Source organism: Haliaeetus leucocephalus, unplaced genomic scaffold, assembly GCF_000737465.1.
Source record: "Haliaeetus leucocephalus isolate CR32 unplaced genomic scaffold, Haliaeetus_leucocephalus-4.0 Scaffold206, whole genome shotgun sequence".
Classification (NCBI taxonomy): Eukaryota; Metazoa; Chordata; class Aves; order Accipitriformes; family Accipitridae; genus Haliaeetus; species Haliaeetus leucocephalus.
In genome coordinates this window covers 7,145,925-7,161,140 of record NW_010972642.1, presented here as the reverse complement: position 1 = coordinate 7,161,140, position 15,216 = coordinate 7,145,925, and the positions used below count along the sequence as shown (strand labels likewise).

At 44.6% G+C, this 15,216-nt stretch overlaps 1 protein-coding gene across 1 annotated transcript in view; it reads left to right on the top strand.

The window, feature by feature from the left end:
* OVCH1 (ovochymase 1) overlaps positions 1 to 15,216 on the top strand; it is a 67,297-nt gene that overhangs the window by 20,772 nt on the left and 31,309 nt on the right. The window contains 14 exon segments of the mRNA XM_010566345.1: positions 575 to 703; positions 1,720 to 1,900; positions 2,318 to 2,390; positions 3,042 to 3,142; positions 3,144 to 3,212; positions 3,315 to 3,503; positions 3,944 to 3,987; positions 4,292 to 4,501; positions 6,294 to 6,581; positions 7,576 to 7,656; positions 9,082 to 9,155; positions 9,157 to 9,301; positions 13,262 to 13,319; positions 13,924 to 14,063. Coding sequence (XP_010564647.1) covers positions 575 to 703; positions 1,720 to 1,900; positions 2,318 to 2,390; positions 3,042 to 3,142; positions 3,144 to 3,212; positions 3,315 to 3,503; positions 3,944 to 3,987; positions 4,292 to 4,501; positions 6,294 to 6,581; positions 7,576 to 7,656; positions 9,082 to 9,155; positions 9,157 to 9,301; positions 13,262 to 13,319; positions 13,924 to 14,063 — 1,782 coding nt within the window.

Sequence of the window (15,216 nt, the reverse complement as noted above, 5' to 3'; positions counted from 1 at the left end):
GAGTGTTTCACTAGACACTTTCCAGCACAGCTTTGCCATCGGAAATTCAGATTCTTACGGGAAAGCTCCTCTGGAGTAAAGTGCAAGCTTCCTATCCAGCTGCAATTATGGGACTTCCAGATGTGCAAACTGAACACTCTCAAGAGGAAGAAAAGTCCAGCAGCTGCTTTCTAGGTCCTCAACCTGTATATGTAAACCATTCAAGAGAGACTCTGCTCACACCCCTCAATAGTGGCAAATATAATTCTCAAGTGTGGGGGTTTTTGTGCGATGGAGGGCATTCACACTGTCTGTTGAAGATTACTTGTAATTCCACTATGAGAAAATTAGGATTACTTTTGTGTACCTGTAGCATAACTGTAGTAGATAAATTCTGGCTGCTATTGCTTACTGATATCACTGATTATCATTGCTTTGCAAGCCCCTCTTCTGCAAAAGTTCTTGTTATAATCAGAAAGTCACCAAGCCTCTAGGGTTTGGGGTTTTTTTAGAAACCTAGATTAGCTAAAGCCGCAAGTGCTTACAGGATGATATTTCTCATCTTAAGAATACAGCTTCTTGTTCATTCCAACAGCTAACCTCCATGAATTGTCAGCTCCCAAACCAGTGCTGAGTTCAGGGAATACCATGCTGGTACATTTTGAAAGTGATGGGGAGAGCAGCTTCAGAGGGTTTAGAGCCTGGCTCACTTTTGTTCATTCAGGTAAGTAGAGAGATGCTTGCTGTGTCTAACAATGTCCACATCATCTGCAGCTATTCTTAGACCCCTGAGCTTATTTTTTAGGCTAATTCTGCCACATTCTGTCAAGGTAACTTTAAAACAGAATAGCTACTTGTGGCAGAGCTCCCTTCCCTGAATAAGGGAGATGAATCAAGGTTGTGGGGTTTTTTTGGGGGTTGGTTTTTTTTTCCCCTCACTGAGAAATGAGATGACTAACTCCTGTTACCTGAAACAAGCAGCCTTGTTAATTCTGTCAGTGTGATATTCCCCTTGAAAAATCTCATTAGAAGAGAGTCTTGATCCTGGGGGCTATTCTGCTGTTGTTGCTACTTTCATGAATGTGTGCCAGCTGCTGCCTGAGGGGATGAATAACTTTTCCCTTCCAGAGTGGGGACTTTTTGAGCGGAGAAGCCAGAGCTATTGACCCAAGTCAGAGCTAACTCTTATTTCCTCTCCTGCAGAGGAGGCAGGAAGAGAAGATTCAGGATTAACTACTGCACCAATGTTGCCTCTGAAGGATGTCCCCTTAAGTAAAGAAATTGAATTCTGTTCAGTTGATCTGGTCTGAAGAGCTTTCCTCTAACATATAAGAGGATTATGCCGTGAGGCAGATGCTTTCTGACCTCAAGTCCCCTTTTGTGCACTTCTTGCATGGATGAAAAGTGATAGGCAGGTGTCCCATCTCTCATTCTCCATACGTGTGGTACGTCCTCTCCATTCTGGTTGCATGCACTTCCTATTGGGAGCAGGGACACAGTGTAGAGGATGGGAGGGAGCTGCTTTCAGCGTCTGAGCCTCGTTTGCTCTCTGAAGTGCTCACCTCCTTAGGATTCAAGCTTTCATGTATCTGTTTTTCCTTCCCCCACGACTTCCAGACAGAGCAGACAAATTTGGTCTCTCCTGCATCTTTGGCCTTGCTGTATCCACTGTGTGAGGTTATTTAGGAAAACAAGAAACTTGCCTGTGAAAGCGTGACTAGTTTTCTGGCTCTCTTGCAGACACCTGTGGCCTTCCCCCGGTTACTCCCCAGTGGCTGTTCAAGCGTGTTAGTGGGGCCGAGGAGGCCTGTCCTCGCTGCTGGCCATGGCACGCCGCCCTGAAGCTTCTTGGAGAGTACCAGTGCAATGCGGCTGCCATCAGCCCTACGTGGCTGCTGACAGCCACCCGCTGTGTGCAGCTGTGAGTGTGACCAGCACGTCCCCAGGCCACCTCTGCTCCTCTCCCCATGCTGCGTGCTCCCCCTGCTCCTTCAGGCTGGGGCGCAAACAGATGGAGAGCTATAAATTATATTCACACCTTCGTGTCCTGTATCGCACCTTCCTTCTGCCCTTCCTCCATGATCAGTGATTTTAGAGATGGCAACAGTTTGGTCTCGTTTGCAGAAGATCCATTAAAGTTAATTGGACTATCTGCTATCAGAGCTGTAGCAAAGCCAGAACTGACGCAACACATTTGTTGCGGTGAGAAACTCTTGCTCAGCAGTCCTGGGAGTAAGTGACTAATTAGAGAAGAGCCAGAAGGAATGTATGACTGCTGAATAAGGAAGCTGTATGGCTGACTGTAAGTAGCTCCAATATGTTTGCTTTCATTATACAGATCCAATAAACCCTTGCACTGGACTGTGACAGTAGAAGACCATGACAGAGCCCTGAGAGAGTCAACAGAACAGGTGAAAACCAAGCAATACCATTAAAAATGTTTACTTTGGTGTACTTGCCCCTACAATATTTCTCAAAACAGATCTAGATGCATAGTTAAAACAATGTTGACAGCAAGGCAAAATGACTGATATGTAGCACAGGTTGAGGAATGAGAAAAGAAATCCAGTAACTCTGGTCTCTTTCAGCTAACTTGCAGTTTATAGAAGTATGTTTTATATCCGGTTCTTACTACTAGCAGTAAAAAGTCCTAAAATCTAACAGAGATGACTGAGTGTCCTCAGCATCTTACTCTCTTAGTGTTGAGCAATATATCTGTCTATAAAAAGCTTGCTGACTCTTTCTTCCTAATGGGGAAGAGGAAGAAATACATGCGGAAAAGAAGCACAAGTGACTCGCCCTAGTCTTCTGCAAAAGCTTAGTGGCTTGTGTTTGCACAATGAAGCAGTCAGCCTTCACTCTAGGCTCAGGAGGTCTATATAATCTGTCCCAGCAATCTTCTCAACTGAAAAATGGAGAAGTGGGGGATTTGTCTTCAAAGTCTTCGCACCTTGTTTCTTTTCATTGGTCATTGCTTGTGGGATTTTTGCCCTCTCCCTTTACAAGTATGCCTTCAGGATGCACTTAGAGGGCAGCTTGTTCCTTCTCTGCCCTGGTCACAGGTGAGGCAGGTGAAAACCATTGTGGTGCATCCCCACTTTGACATGCTGAGCTATGACTCCAACATTGCCCTGGTGCAGCTAGACATACCTCTGGAGTACAACGCTGCTGAGGCCAGTATGTCTGCCCAACAGCACAGAGATAGCATCTTCTTCTTCCCTCTGTGCTATGTCTGGATGAGGGATCATCAAAGAAGGTGGCTCTTCTGATATTGCATGTTTGCCTGTTATGAGCAGAACTCACATTTCCATCTCATATTTTCTTCCTCTGCCCAGAACTAACCTCAGATTGGTTTCCCAAGCAGATGGGAGCCGAGCTAGGCAGTTGCAGCAGACATAAGTGCCTGTACTTGAAAATGAAATCTGTGAGAGAAATTACTACTTCAGTCACCCTGGAGGGATCACAGCCAGGATGCTTTGTGCTGGCATTGTTTCTGCAGGAGGCTGGGACTCCTGTCAGATAAGGTAAAACTAAAGGTGAGCGCTCGTGAAGATGTCTGCACATGGATGTCTGTAGATCATCTAGGGAAAGGGACTGGGGAGAACAGAGGAGAAAACGGCATGTAGCAAGTGACAGTTAAAAGCTCCAACAACTTGCTTTCCCTGGAGCGGACAGTACTTACAAGAGCAATAGATGCAGTTGATCTGTATGGGAGATATATGCAATGTGCAGTGTTGCTTGGAAGCGGGACCACAGAGTTTAGTAATGTTTCTCTGGACTGTAATTTTCATGAGACCTGTGGAAGAGAGGATGTTCTTCCCTTGCACTTCCCAAGTCCCATACCTTATCCCAGTGAAACACTTCCCATTGTAGCTTGCTTGGAACTCTTTTTCATGGCACTTTTTTCTCAAGAAAAACTATGATGACTTCTATTGTTTTTATAAAACTCTTGGTTCTTGAACAGTGCTCTCAATACAACTAATCTCCCTGAAAACATGAGGCAAGCAGGTAAGAACAGCTGAGTAAATAAAAGGCAAAGTAATTCTGACTGAGGCACTGTCAAGCCAAAATGCGGGTTCTGCTCAATACTGCAATCTTATGGCAGACTAATAAATTACGTTTAACGCTAAAGTGCACTACTCAGTCATATTTTGTCTGCAGCCTGTGCTCAGTCTTCATGTTGATAAGCAAGCCTTTAAATCACTCCATTGCAGGCTAGGGCTGAGTTGCACCAATGGCTGCATGCTCTGATCCTGCAGGAGGCTTTTTCTTGGGCAAATCTGATCTGTGACAGCTCTCTTCTTACCCACAGCAGTGCAGAGGCCAAACGGGATAACTGCGAGTCCTCTCTCTTTCGGTTCCCAGGGTGGTTCTGGTGGCCCCTTGGTTTGCAACAAGGAAAATTGAGCATTTGCTCTTTATGGCATTGTCAGCTGGGGTGTTGGCTGTGCCAGCCCAAAGAAACCAGGGGTCTATTCAAGGGTGAGGATTTTCTTGTACTGGATAAGACTGCTGATGAAAGGTAAGTTTTCTTTGTCTGAGTGAGATGAGTCTTGAATATAATCCCTTTGTATAAAAGATCCCAAGTGCATTGAGGTTTTGTCTGGTAGACTTTCTGAGGCAACTTAAGAGGGAGGACAAAAAAATCCAGGTGATTTCCTGCAGGAAGTCTCCACTTCCTCCTCTTCCTCATGCCTTGCCACTAAACAAAGTTTAGCTGAAATGAGAATGGGAGTTTCAGAAGCATAAGACTTGCATTTAGCACTTCTGGCTCTCAAATTGACTATAATCTTTGGACAGATACTTTTCTCAGTAAAAACCATCTACTTGTGAAAATGCCTACCAGCCCCACACTTTGATGGGGAGAATAGTTTGGGATAATGCTGTAAACTGAACTTGTGTGTCTGTGTATCTAGATATATTTAGCACCACATTCAGGACTCTGCAGGATAAATTTCACCAGAGAAAGTGTTGGAGAAAGAGTAGCGTATGTTAGTGAATAAAGACTGATTGCATGAAAGTGATGATATCTTACAAAAAGAAGAGGGCCCCTGTTCTTAAACTGGGGGAGGCCCTCATGCAGAGAAATGAGGGGAGCAAACCTGTTTGAGGTGCTCCATGTGAACACAGCATTGCCATACTACTTCCCCGTACCAGCTCTCTCTCTCCTTTTTTCCCCAGAAGTTTCTTTCCTGTTGAGGCCCCTCAAGTCAAGGTGAATTTGGCTTCATAGTTTCATTGGCAAATGGAGAAATCCACCACTTTAGCTTGTTTAATCTGATGGGATTTGAGAGATTTCAAGAAGCCACCAGATAGCTTCAAGTCTTTTTTCCATGCTAAATAAACTGATTTGTCATTCTAAAGAAATGTTTTGCTTTGGCTCAAGTAGTTGCACTGGGAAACTGCTGATGCAAAACCTTTGTCTTCCAGAGCTTTATTCCTCCTCCTTCCCTGCATGTGCACATGTATGCCAAGTATGTAATTCTCTGTTTAGTGAATAGTTGTGATTGTCCCACAGCATTTCTTAAGAAAGAGGAAAAACCTAATCCTGGACAGAGTTTTCATGTTTCTGTCCATCCTATATTTTATTCTATTGCTGCCAGCAGAAAATGGAGGACTTCTGCTAACAGGAATAAATCTAATTTTTTTTCTATATCCTGAACAAAGTGTGCTGTAGTTATGAGCAGGAAATTAAAGTATATATTAAAGAAAAGAGCACATTGTGGAAAATGCTCCACTCTCAGGTCAGATGAGCACTTGGACTCTCCTGCTTTGTGCTGCAGCTGCTGGTCTTTCTCCCTTGTGGCATCATTCATAGTCCCACACTGACCTAACAGAAATGTTAGTACAGGTGCTGACTAAGGGAGAACTTTCTTCTAAACCAAAACCAGTTAACAAAACAAGTCATCACTGGTATGGTAGCCAGACCATCCCCACAAATAAGCTGGGAGCTGGCTAGAGATGTTCCATACACTTGGATCTGACAAAACTGGCTGCTGACCACTGACTCTCTGAAGGCTGTAACAACTTTCATGGATTTACTGTAGGTCAGGCAGTTTATGCGGGGAATTGCTCAGCTCTGTAGCTGTAAATCTTTCCCAGAGGTGGAGGCTGTAGCATTGCAAGCAGTTTTTACACGTGGCTTTGTACAAAAGGTTCAAAGCCCTGAGGGCTCTTTGAGCCAGATACTGACCATTGGCTCCTTTATCTGACCTTTGTATGATTGCCTTCCTATTGCGGGAAGTGCTTGGCCATGCTGACTGTTTCTGAGTTTTGTATTAAACTGTCTCTAAGCGTGCTGTGCCTCTCCTCAGGCGCTGAACAGAGCGTCCTGCAGGGCAGTGGCAGTGCACCGGAGACCTCAGCACAGGGGCAGCCAGCGAAGCTGCCCACGAAGCTAACGGGGGAGGCGCGGGCGCAGGGGAGCTGCGGGACTCTGTGGAGCTGTCGTGTGCCAGAGCCTGCAGCGCTGGGTTTGCAGAAGGTGGTGGAGCTGGTTCAGTTTAGGAACGGCTTTGGGCAGAGCCTGGTAACAAAGTCTGAGTCTCCTAACATCTCGGTGCAAGTGGACACAGCTCTCTGGATTTTGTCCTGGGAAGAGTGTGCGTGTACACACAGGGAGAGGGGAGGGAGGCTAGTGAGCAGAACCACGGGAAGAAAGACTCTGTTGTAGCTAGAAACAGTGAGTTCACGTGGAAGAGCCAGGGGTCCACCAACACTGATGCTGCAGGTTTCCTGTGCGCTTGGGTATGGTGCTTAATCTGCTCTCTCTCCCTTACTATCCTTGGAATGAGGTATTGTTTTATTATTTTTTATTTTTCATGTTTTGGACTGAATTTCTCAGGGCAGGGACGGTTACTTAATCTCTTATGCATGTACCAGAGCTGTGGTCTCGGGTGAAGCGCTCTGTCAGCTTCTGCTGCTTTTAAAGCACAGCAAACAGCCCCGTCCTACTGATGTGCCTCCTCCTGCCTATTAAGCATTTAAATGTTTCTCCGCCTCTGATGCTGTGACAGTGTTGGAGGAAGACTGATGAAAAGGCTGAAGTGCCCCTGAGTTACTGGGTGATGCTAGCTCTGGCAACAAATTGGAGAATGCCGTTGCTCACGGCTTTAAAAAGCAGTCTGTTCAGGAGGGGACGCGCTACCGGCTCTGCTGGCAGACTTGTGCTGTAGCCAGGGTGTTGGCATGCAGTGTGTGCTTTCCTCCTCTTCCCATGGGCACCCTGGCTGGTGCTCCAAGACATCACACCACTGAGATAAAAATAGGTCCCCCGAAGTAATAAGCAACGGGAGGTGGGGATGCTTTCTCTATTCGGGAAAGTGCAGTAGAGCCAGTGACTGCGGGGGCATCATTAGCACAGCAGCTCCAGGGCTGGTTAGCCTGGCCTGGAAACATAGGCAAGGCTCTTGCCAGCGCTGGAGCGGGCTTGTCTCAGCCGAGCTGCTCATCGCTGCGTGAGCTCAAAGTCACTGCAGGCGCGAGGTGCCGTAATGACCTGAATAGGGGTGTCACCCTGAATGCAAAACTTCTTTTTAAAATGAACCTACAGACAAGCTCTTGTGGCTCAGCCTGCTGGGCTTTACTCCCTTGCAGACTGCCGTAGCCATGCCTGCACTGCCATTCCCTGCTGTCCTCCGCTGCAAGCCCAGGGCCCGCGTCGTCCAGCAGTGCCGAGTACGTGCAGGAGCCCTTGCCCCACCCTTGTGCAAAGCGATGATGTGATTAACTCATTGCTCTTCAACCTAGACTGCGGTGGAAGAGGTCTCTGGTTTTTTTTAAGGCCAGCTCTCCTAGAGGAAGGGTACCCTCCCCATAACTCAGCTTGGCCAAGCTCTTTTCCACCGCGGGTCACGATTCCATCTGCGCAGTGCTGTTCACACTGCAGCACCTTCCTCAGGAGGCAAATGTTCCTCATCTCCCTTCTGGATTTGAAGGATTTCTACCCAGCAGAAGGGCTCAGCTCTCCCCACTCTGAGCTCTCAGCATCCCGTGCAGGTACGCAGAGACGCGGCGTGGTGTCAGCATCCAATCTGAACAGAAAGCTCATAAAAGTTGGTGTGGGAGGAAGCACACTTAAACAGAATTTAAGCTGCTCTACAGAGGGTATGACTTCAAAAACTGCTGCCTTGGGAGGCAAACAACCCTATTATGCTTGGTACTAAAGGGACATACAGTTCTCATTAGTGATCTTGTTTTCTCTCCTCCTGCTCTGTTATAACCACTCAGATGCTTCCAAATACTTCCCTGTTGATTTGGTCTCTTATTTAACAAGTGTTGAATCTGACTGCACTGTGTGTGCATGTAGCTACAAGCTAAGCTTGCTCTCCTCCTGTGCTTCTGGAGAACCAGCGAGTGCATACACAAAAGCATAATATTTCATAACTCTTGTCAAGGGCTGTTTGCAAGGTCAATTAAAAAAAAGTTAATTACATTTCTTCCTCAGTAGTGAATGAGCATTTGAAGTTGGTAGGCCCGTTAGCCTAGGTACTTGATCAACCTGGTATCTGTTTATCTGTTTTCCAGGCATTGATTCAAAGCATAGCTCAGAGCAAATTTGCAAGCAAGTCTGCGTTCCTCTAAGGCCCAGCAGCGTACTCCTTTATGCTGCCTAGCTTGTGTCTGCTGCCTGCATCTCTGAGGCTAAGGTGACAGGACTGACTTGTGACCCTGTACACTTCAAGAACTCCTGCAGGCTTGTACCAGCCTCCATGCCAGACCTTAAGAAATGATCAAACTGATGGGATTGGGTTCTAAAAAAAAAAAAAAAAATTAAATCTGCCCTGTGTAGGGTTGAGCTTTTTATCAGAGCCATTTGTTTTGGCCAACTAAATGTGTGCCTTTTTAGTGGCTGCAGTGGCTGTGCTCTTGCCAGTGATATCAGGATATTCAAACTTCCAGCAAGTCCAGTAATACCAGGGGGCGGAGGGGAAACCAGTTAAAAAAAAAAAAAAGAAAACCAAATATTGGAAAACCATTTCCCACTAACTTTATTGACTTGCTAGACTATCTTCAATCATAGGCAGAACTGGCAGGTTTTGTAGAAAGCTCTTACTGTATTTTCTTAATGCTTTTATCACTGAAGTGCACATTTATCCACAGAATGTGTGTCAGAAGTGGAGTTAGAAGAGCCCCGGGGGTTTATCTGCTCCTTCCTCGTCAGGATACGTGGGAAGCACAGAGTGCTCTTGGATACTCCAACTGCCTCTGAAGGGCATGGCAAAAATTATAGTAAAGCATCTGTCAATATCATCATCACTGAGCTGCCAAGAGGAGTTTCTTGAGATTTATGAAGAGAGCCAGAGAGGAAGAAAAGAGCTAGGTAACAACAAACAATCCAGCTGAGGACACTCAGTCCTAGAAATCTCTCACTTTCACTTAGGCCACTTTCAGAAAGGGTTTCCAGCCGCAGTTGCCTGGCTCTGATATGTGGCAGCCTTATGTTAAGCTTCAGAGCCCAGGCTGTAAACTTGGCTGAAGACCTTAATCCCTGTGTCAGTGTGCTGCGTTGACTCAGTAGAACAGCCCTCTTGGTACACTAAAGAATGGTAAAAAAAACTACACAGAAATAAGCTATGGTATTTGGGCAAACCCTTACGGACACTTGTCTATATAAGTGACTTGTGACCTCCTGTATTGACAGCTTCTTTTTCAAAGTCAGTCCCCCTTCCTCCATACCCTCTGAGACAACAACGTGAGATGCAATGATGGTACTTATTATTTACCTCTTGCAGGTGGAATGAACGACACTGAAGCATGAGCGCCTGGGAAACAGGGGTGTGACTCTTTATACCAGAAAAGGTATTATCTTCTATGCAGAAGGCTATGGTCTTCCTCACCTTGACCCTGCTGAGGTGCAATCCAGTCACTGAGACACTAGTCTAGATGAACACAATCCACAGAATTACAAGAAAGCTAAATTAAAATGAAAGTGAGAGCTTTAATGTTGTTTACTGGAAAGTTTAAGTTTCTAGAGGCCTATATGTTTGCATGTGTACTGCACACTGTGCAGCTAAGTAAAAATCTAGTTGGAAGTACAGTGTGGCAGAGAGCAGGAGCACATCAGGGTAATTCCATTTCAAAATGCATGGTGGAAATGCTTTTTGTTTCCTGTTTTAAAGGCTCTATACACAGAGTAGGAGAAAAGGAGGAAGGGGAAAAAGTGGAAGAGATAAGATGCAGGGCGGTATTATCTACATCTGTTTAAAATGGCAAGTCAAATGCCAACTTTCTTGTCTGCTGTACAACATGTGTAGTATATAAACATTTTTGTATATAAAGACAATAAATTTCTACCTTCACTGTATTGACATCTTGGGACAGAAGGGAGAACACCTGTGCCTTTATGTACACAAGTGATGGCTTTAATTTAGCTACTATCACTGAAATATTGTAGGGCCACTGGAGCAGACTTGTGGCCATGAAAAATACAAAACAAGGTGTCAATGTCTGAAGGGGTAAAGAATAAAACATGCTTTACTGTACAAACCTGAGGAACCAATTTTTTTAATAGTCTGTGGGGGTTTGATTTACTTCTTCCCCCCCTGCACACAGTCATTCTGAAAAGGATTTAGAAGTACAGAGGAGCATTACAGGATCCAGGGGTCGGTCTGGCTCTGTACAGGGAGAGATTAAACAGACTCAACAGGCTGGAAAAGATAACGGAGAAGTGCATGGCTTCAGAGAGTGCTATGAATGGCACAGAAAGGTGACTAAGGAATGCTTAGCTGCCAATTTTTGCAAGGTAAGGAGTATGGACATCAAAGGGAAGTATCAGACAGCAACTTGAAAGCAAAAGGAATTAATTAGAACTTGTTGGCACAAAACGTAAATGGGGAGGGGGGAAGTAACAGGAAAGCAGTGGAGGAAAACCCATGAAGGCTAGCTCTTGCAGAGGGTTTACTGGGTGTGCTGGAGGATCTCTGACCTGTGAAGATGTTCCTTCTCCCAGCATCCCCTCCCGGCTCTTCAATGTGTTTTTTTCTGCCCCTCTCTCATCCCCCTTTATTCTGCCTCTGTATAGGTTTAATTTATTGTGATTACGGATGTTATAAACTAGTTATACAGAAGCATTTCTCCTGGGTAGGTATCTGCATTGATAACCTGGTACACAAAGTGTGGTGGAGAAATCAACCATCAACCTTTGGGAGTCCTGCTGGTGAATTCTAGTGTATGTGCTCTCCAAATATTTTCAAAATTAAGTGATGCCTCTGGAAAAAGCTTTTGGATAATAGCCATTCTGGGTTAGACCCTCATCCTCGTACATCTCACAAGTGCTGTGATGGCTAATGCTCTAGAGAAGAGGCCCTATTTAACTTCTATCTGGGTGTAGATGAGGGCTATGTGCATGACCATCATAGCTCTCATATAAGGGAAATAAGCTGGGTTTTGCTGATACTTTGTTACCACATGTGGTAGTAACGCTTCCAGACAAAGACCTTTAGGGTAATGAAACATGCTAGCAATATTTTTTTCATTAAGAAAAAACACCCACCAAATGTAAAGTTTAGCATGTTAGTTAACTCTGAGTTGGGAGTGAAAGGACAGGAGAGGAGAAAGGTAGAGGATGTGCTAAGGAGCTCTTAGAGCATTCCACAGCTATCTTCCTCCAAGAACTTATTTATAAATGCACACAAAAAATTCTAAAAGTATGCCTATTGCAGCTGAGAATAACAGTTTAACTATCATAACTATTTATATGCAGGACAGAGGAAAATACTATCAGAAATGGGGCCATCAGTCAAACTTTTCCCTGAATAGGAGTCTAATAGATAGCTCCCTGGAGTGTCCTCCAGCACGCAGACTTGCTGCTGTGTAATAGCATTTGTTATGGCTGGCAGTTTTTCAAGGTTGGGTATATTAAACTAGATTCCTATGTCTATTTATATGCCAACATATTGAAACAACCTGGTTTGGGTTTTTCTTTTTTTTCCCCCTTCTTCTCTAGAGCCAGCAAACAACAAGTCAGTGGGTGCCTGTCTCTAAACCAAATAACTTTTACTGAGGAACCTAAAACATAGACTTGGGCTTTAATGGCAGCATGAGCTAGAACTTTAGGATGATGGGATGACAGGCAAGAAGAGGCTGGAAAATCCAGAGAGCCAGAAAGTAACCTGAAAACAATTTAGCATGCTTAACAACTGAAAGTACCTATCAGTGGAGATGGAGTAATGGCAAAAATTCCCTATCCCATCTCATTTTCAGTTTAAGCCCAAGAATGAACCCTTAAGTAGTCTAGCAATTTTTCAGGATAGGTAAAGCAAACAAAATGCCTAGCCTCGTAGGTAGACTTGGGGCAGCTGATACTGTGCAATGAACTGAACAAATCCTTGCTGGCAGCATAGACTTCTAAACAGTAGGGCACTTCTTGCAGGACAGGGGCTGGAGGTGTTGCCTGCTGCCTCATCAGGAGGTGGCTCCTGAGCAGCCACATTACCGGCATTGAACATCTTTCCAATGTGAATAATTCCTCACTTTTCTGCCTTTCCACAGAGTAACTTGTATGACTTTTGCCTGCATTTCTCAAATGGTGTTTTTACAGTGGTAGTGGTGTGTTTGGATTTGCTTCTAGCTGTGTTATGCGGTACCATGCAGTCTCCTGCAGTTCTCCAGAGGCCCGGACCTGTAGTGAAGATGGTGCTCTGCTCCATTGGCCCTGCTGCTTTCAGCATTGAATACTTGATGCTCAGGATCCAAGGCAAAGCCAAACTGTACAATCACTTCTCTCTAAAGATGAACTGACCTGTTTGACCTAAGTTTCAAGAATGTACTTGTTTTCAAGATGCCTTTACGGGCTTTCTCGAGTTTTTACATACAGATGTTCTCCAAACATATGAAAAACAAGAGCTCTTCGAAGCTCTAGCCTGGATAAAACTGACTGATATGCAAAATGCTGAAGCTTGAAACAAGCCTAAAGTGAGTTTGAGTTTTGTAGGATTATGATGAACAAGGTCTGGCCTGTAGAATAGGAATGTAGTAGCTTTCCTAATTAGTTTGTCTTCTAACTGAACACATCTTTTTCCAGATGAACTTTTAAAATGAGCGTTTCAAGGTTCTGCTCTTAGATTGGCTCTCACCCGTGATCCATGCTTTTCTGTGGGGGTGACACGTCATATAGGAATTGCCCTGGTCCCTGGTGAAAGTCCATTTAAAACTTAATATTAAAGCTGAATTTAATGCTCTACATTCTTATTCTTTCCAGGACAAAATCGTGGCAATGCCCTAAAAAATCCCAAGGAGATGAGCTCAGAGTTGTCATGATGCACAGATGTCATCCTTACAGATAGGGAAGGAATGATCCAGTCACTGGGATACCCCATGAGATATGCAAATTCCACCAGGTGAGCATTTGAGGAGTTCTGGCTTTTGTAACTCCTTCATGAAAATCTGCAGATATCTGTGATGTGGTTTTTAATGAATCCATAGGTACTTCTGTGCATGTTAGAAAACTGGGCAAGTTCCTCAAAGAGAATTAGAAAAGCTGGGGGGTACCAGTATCTTCTTTCCAGCAAACAGCAGACAAATCTGACACCTCTGGGCAAAGCTCTCATCAAAAAGCATGTCAGAGGCCTGAATGTGGTATAACTGAGGGGTTAACAATGGCAATGCTAAACTATGTCACTAAAAATCTTTTGGCACTTTTATCTGTTTCCTTTTCTTCCTCCCTTATCATGCTTAGTTAGGGTAAGAGAGAACTTTCCATTCACGTGGCAATAGCATAGACTTCTAAACTGTTTGAAAGCTTAACTTCAGAAGTAATGAATAATATGACCAAAATAGATTTGGATCAGTATCCCATCTTTGATTTTTTTTTTCTTTTCTCTTTTTAATGAGCATTACAATCCCTTTTGCCTTTGCTCACATTTTGATAGCTATCCCTAGGAAATAAGAGCCAATTGTAAAATATGACGGCATTGTGACTTTGTTCTTTGCTTTGTGCTGCAGCTGCCACTGGAGAATTGTAGCCCCATTAAAATCCATTATTCGGCTTGAAGTCCTGGACTTCTGGACTGAAAGAAATCTGTCTAATTGTCATGGCCATCTGATGGTGTATGAAGGATTTCGACTAACCAAAGAGTTAACAGGTGAGAGAGAGCGCTCACCTTAATGCTGGGGTGAGAGAAACAGAGGAGCTGAACTAAGTTTCTTTTGCAGACAGACAAGGGAGTTTTACATGGCACACTTCCATGCTCCAGAAGGGATTTCCGATAATACTTGGAGCTACTTCAGCTAGCTCAGTATCTTTCCTTTCCTAGAAATACTTTTGCAATCAAACGTGTGGGATACAAGGTCCTAATCATGGCATGGCTGTGCCTTGGAACAATGTAAGTCTGTCTAGGTTGCTTTTTCCCAGGCTTGAACTTGCAGTGTGACAAGTTGCTGTGTGTGCCAAAGACAAGCCAGCAGGTCAAAGTGATGGGGCCAAGGGATGGGAAGCTTTTCCTACTGCACTGCTAAGCGAGGGGGGGTACCTACCCACGCTGACTAAGGAGCTATTGCCTTGATTATGTATGATATTGCTGGGGAAGTGAAGCTGTGCAAGTGTGTTCTGTACGTGGAAGAGAAAGCATAGATCGGAAACTTAAGCTGTTCAAGCACGTATGGATACAAGGTTCTTTAGTGCCAGGTCTCAGTTACGTGAGACTCTCAAAGTGACTCATTCCCCAGAGAATATGGGTGTTCTGCAGTCTTGTGAGCACTGCATAGTGTCTTGCACAGCCTGAGGTGGGGGCTGCCTGTCAGAGCAGGGATTTCTTCTGATCAGAGTAGTCCAGGCAGTAGGCACTTGCCATTAGTGATTTGGAGTGGTTACAATGGGTGCCTTTATCTGTTTGAAGAAGGCCCCCATTCTGGTTACAAGTATAACAAGTTATCTTCTGATCATGTCTGTGGTCTAATGCAAGAATTCAAAGCTGAATGATATCAGGATTTTGTGTGAAGAGGCTTTTAGAAAGCGAAATCTTTTCTGACACTGCATTTTGAAAGTCTATACCTTACAGCCCTCAAGAGAAAAAGGGGAAAGTGGGAAGCTCATGTCCCATTCTGGTCTATTTTGCAGGCAACTTCTGTGGTGACACTTCCCTCTATCCTATAAAATCCCAAGGTTCAGTGGTGCACAGTGACCTTCCCTTCCAGGGCTGAGGCAGCCATGAAAGGCTTTCTCTTGACTTACTCTACTCGGGAAACATCATCTGGTAAGTCTATTATGATTTTGGGGTGGGGGTGGAGTAGTAGAGC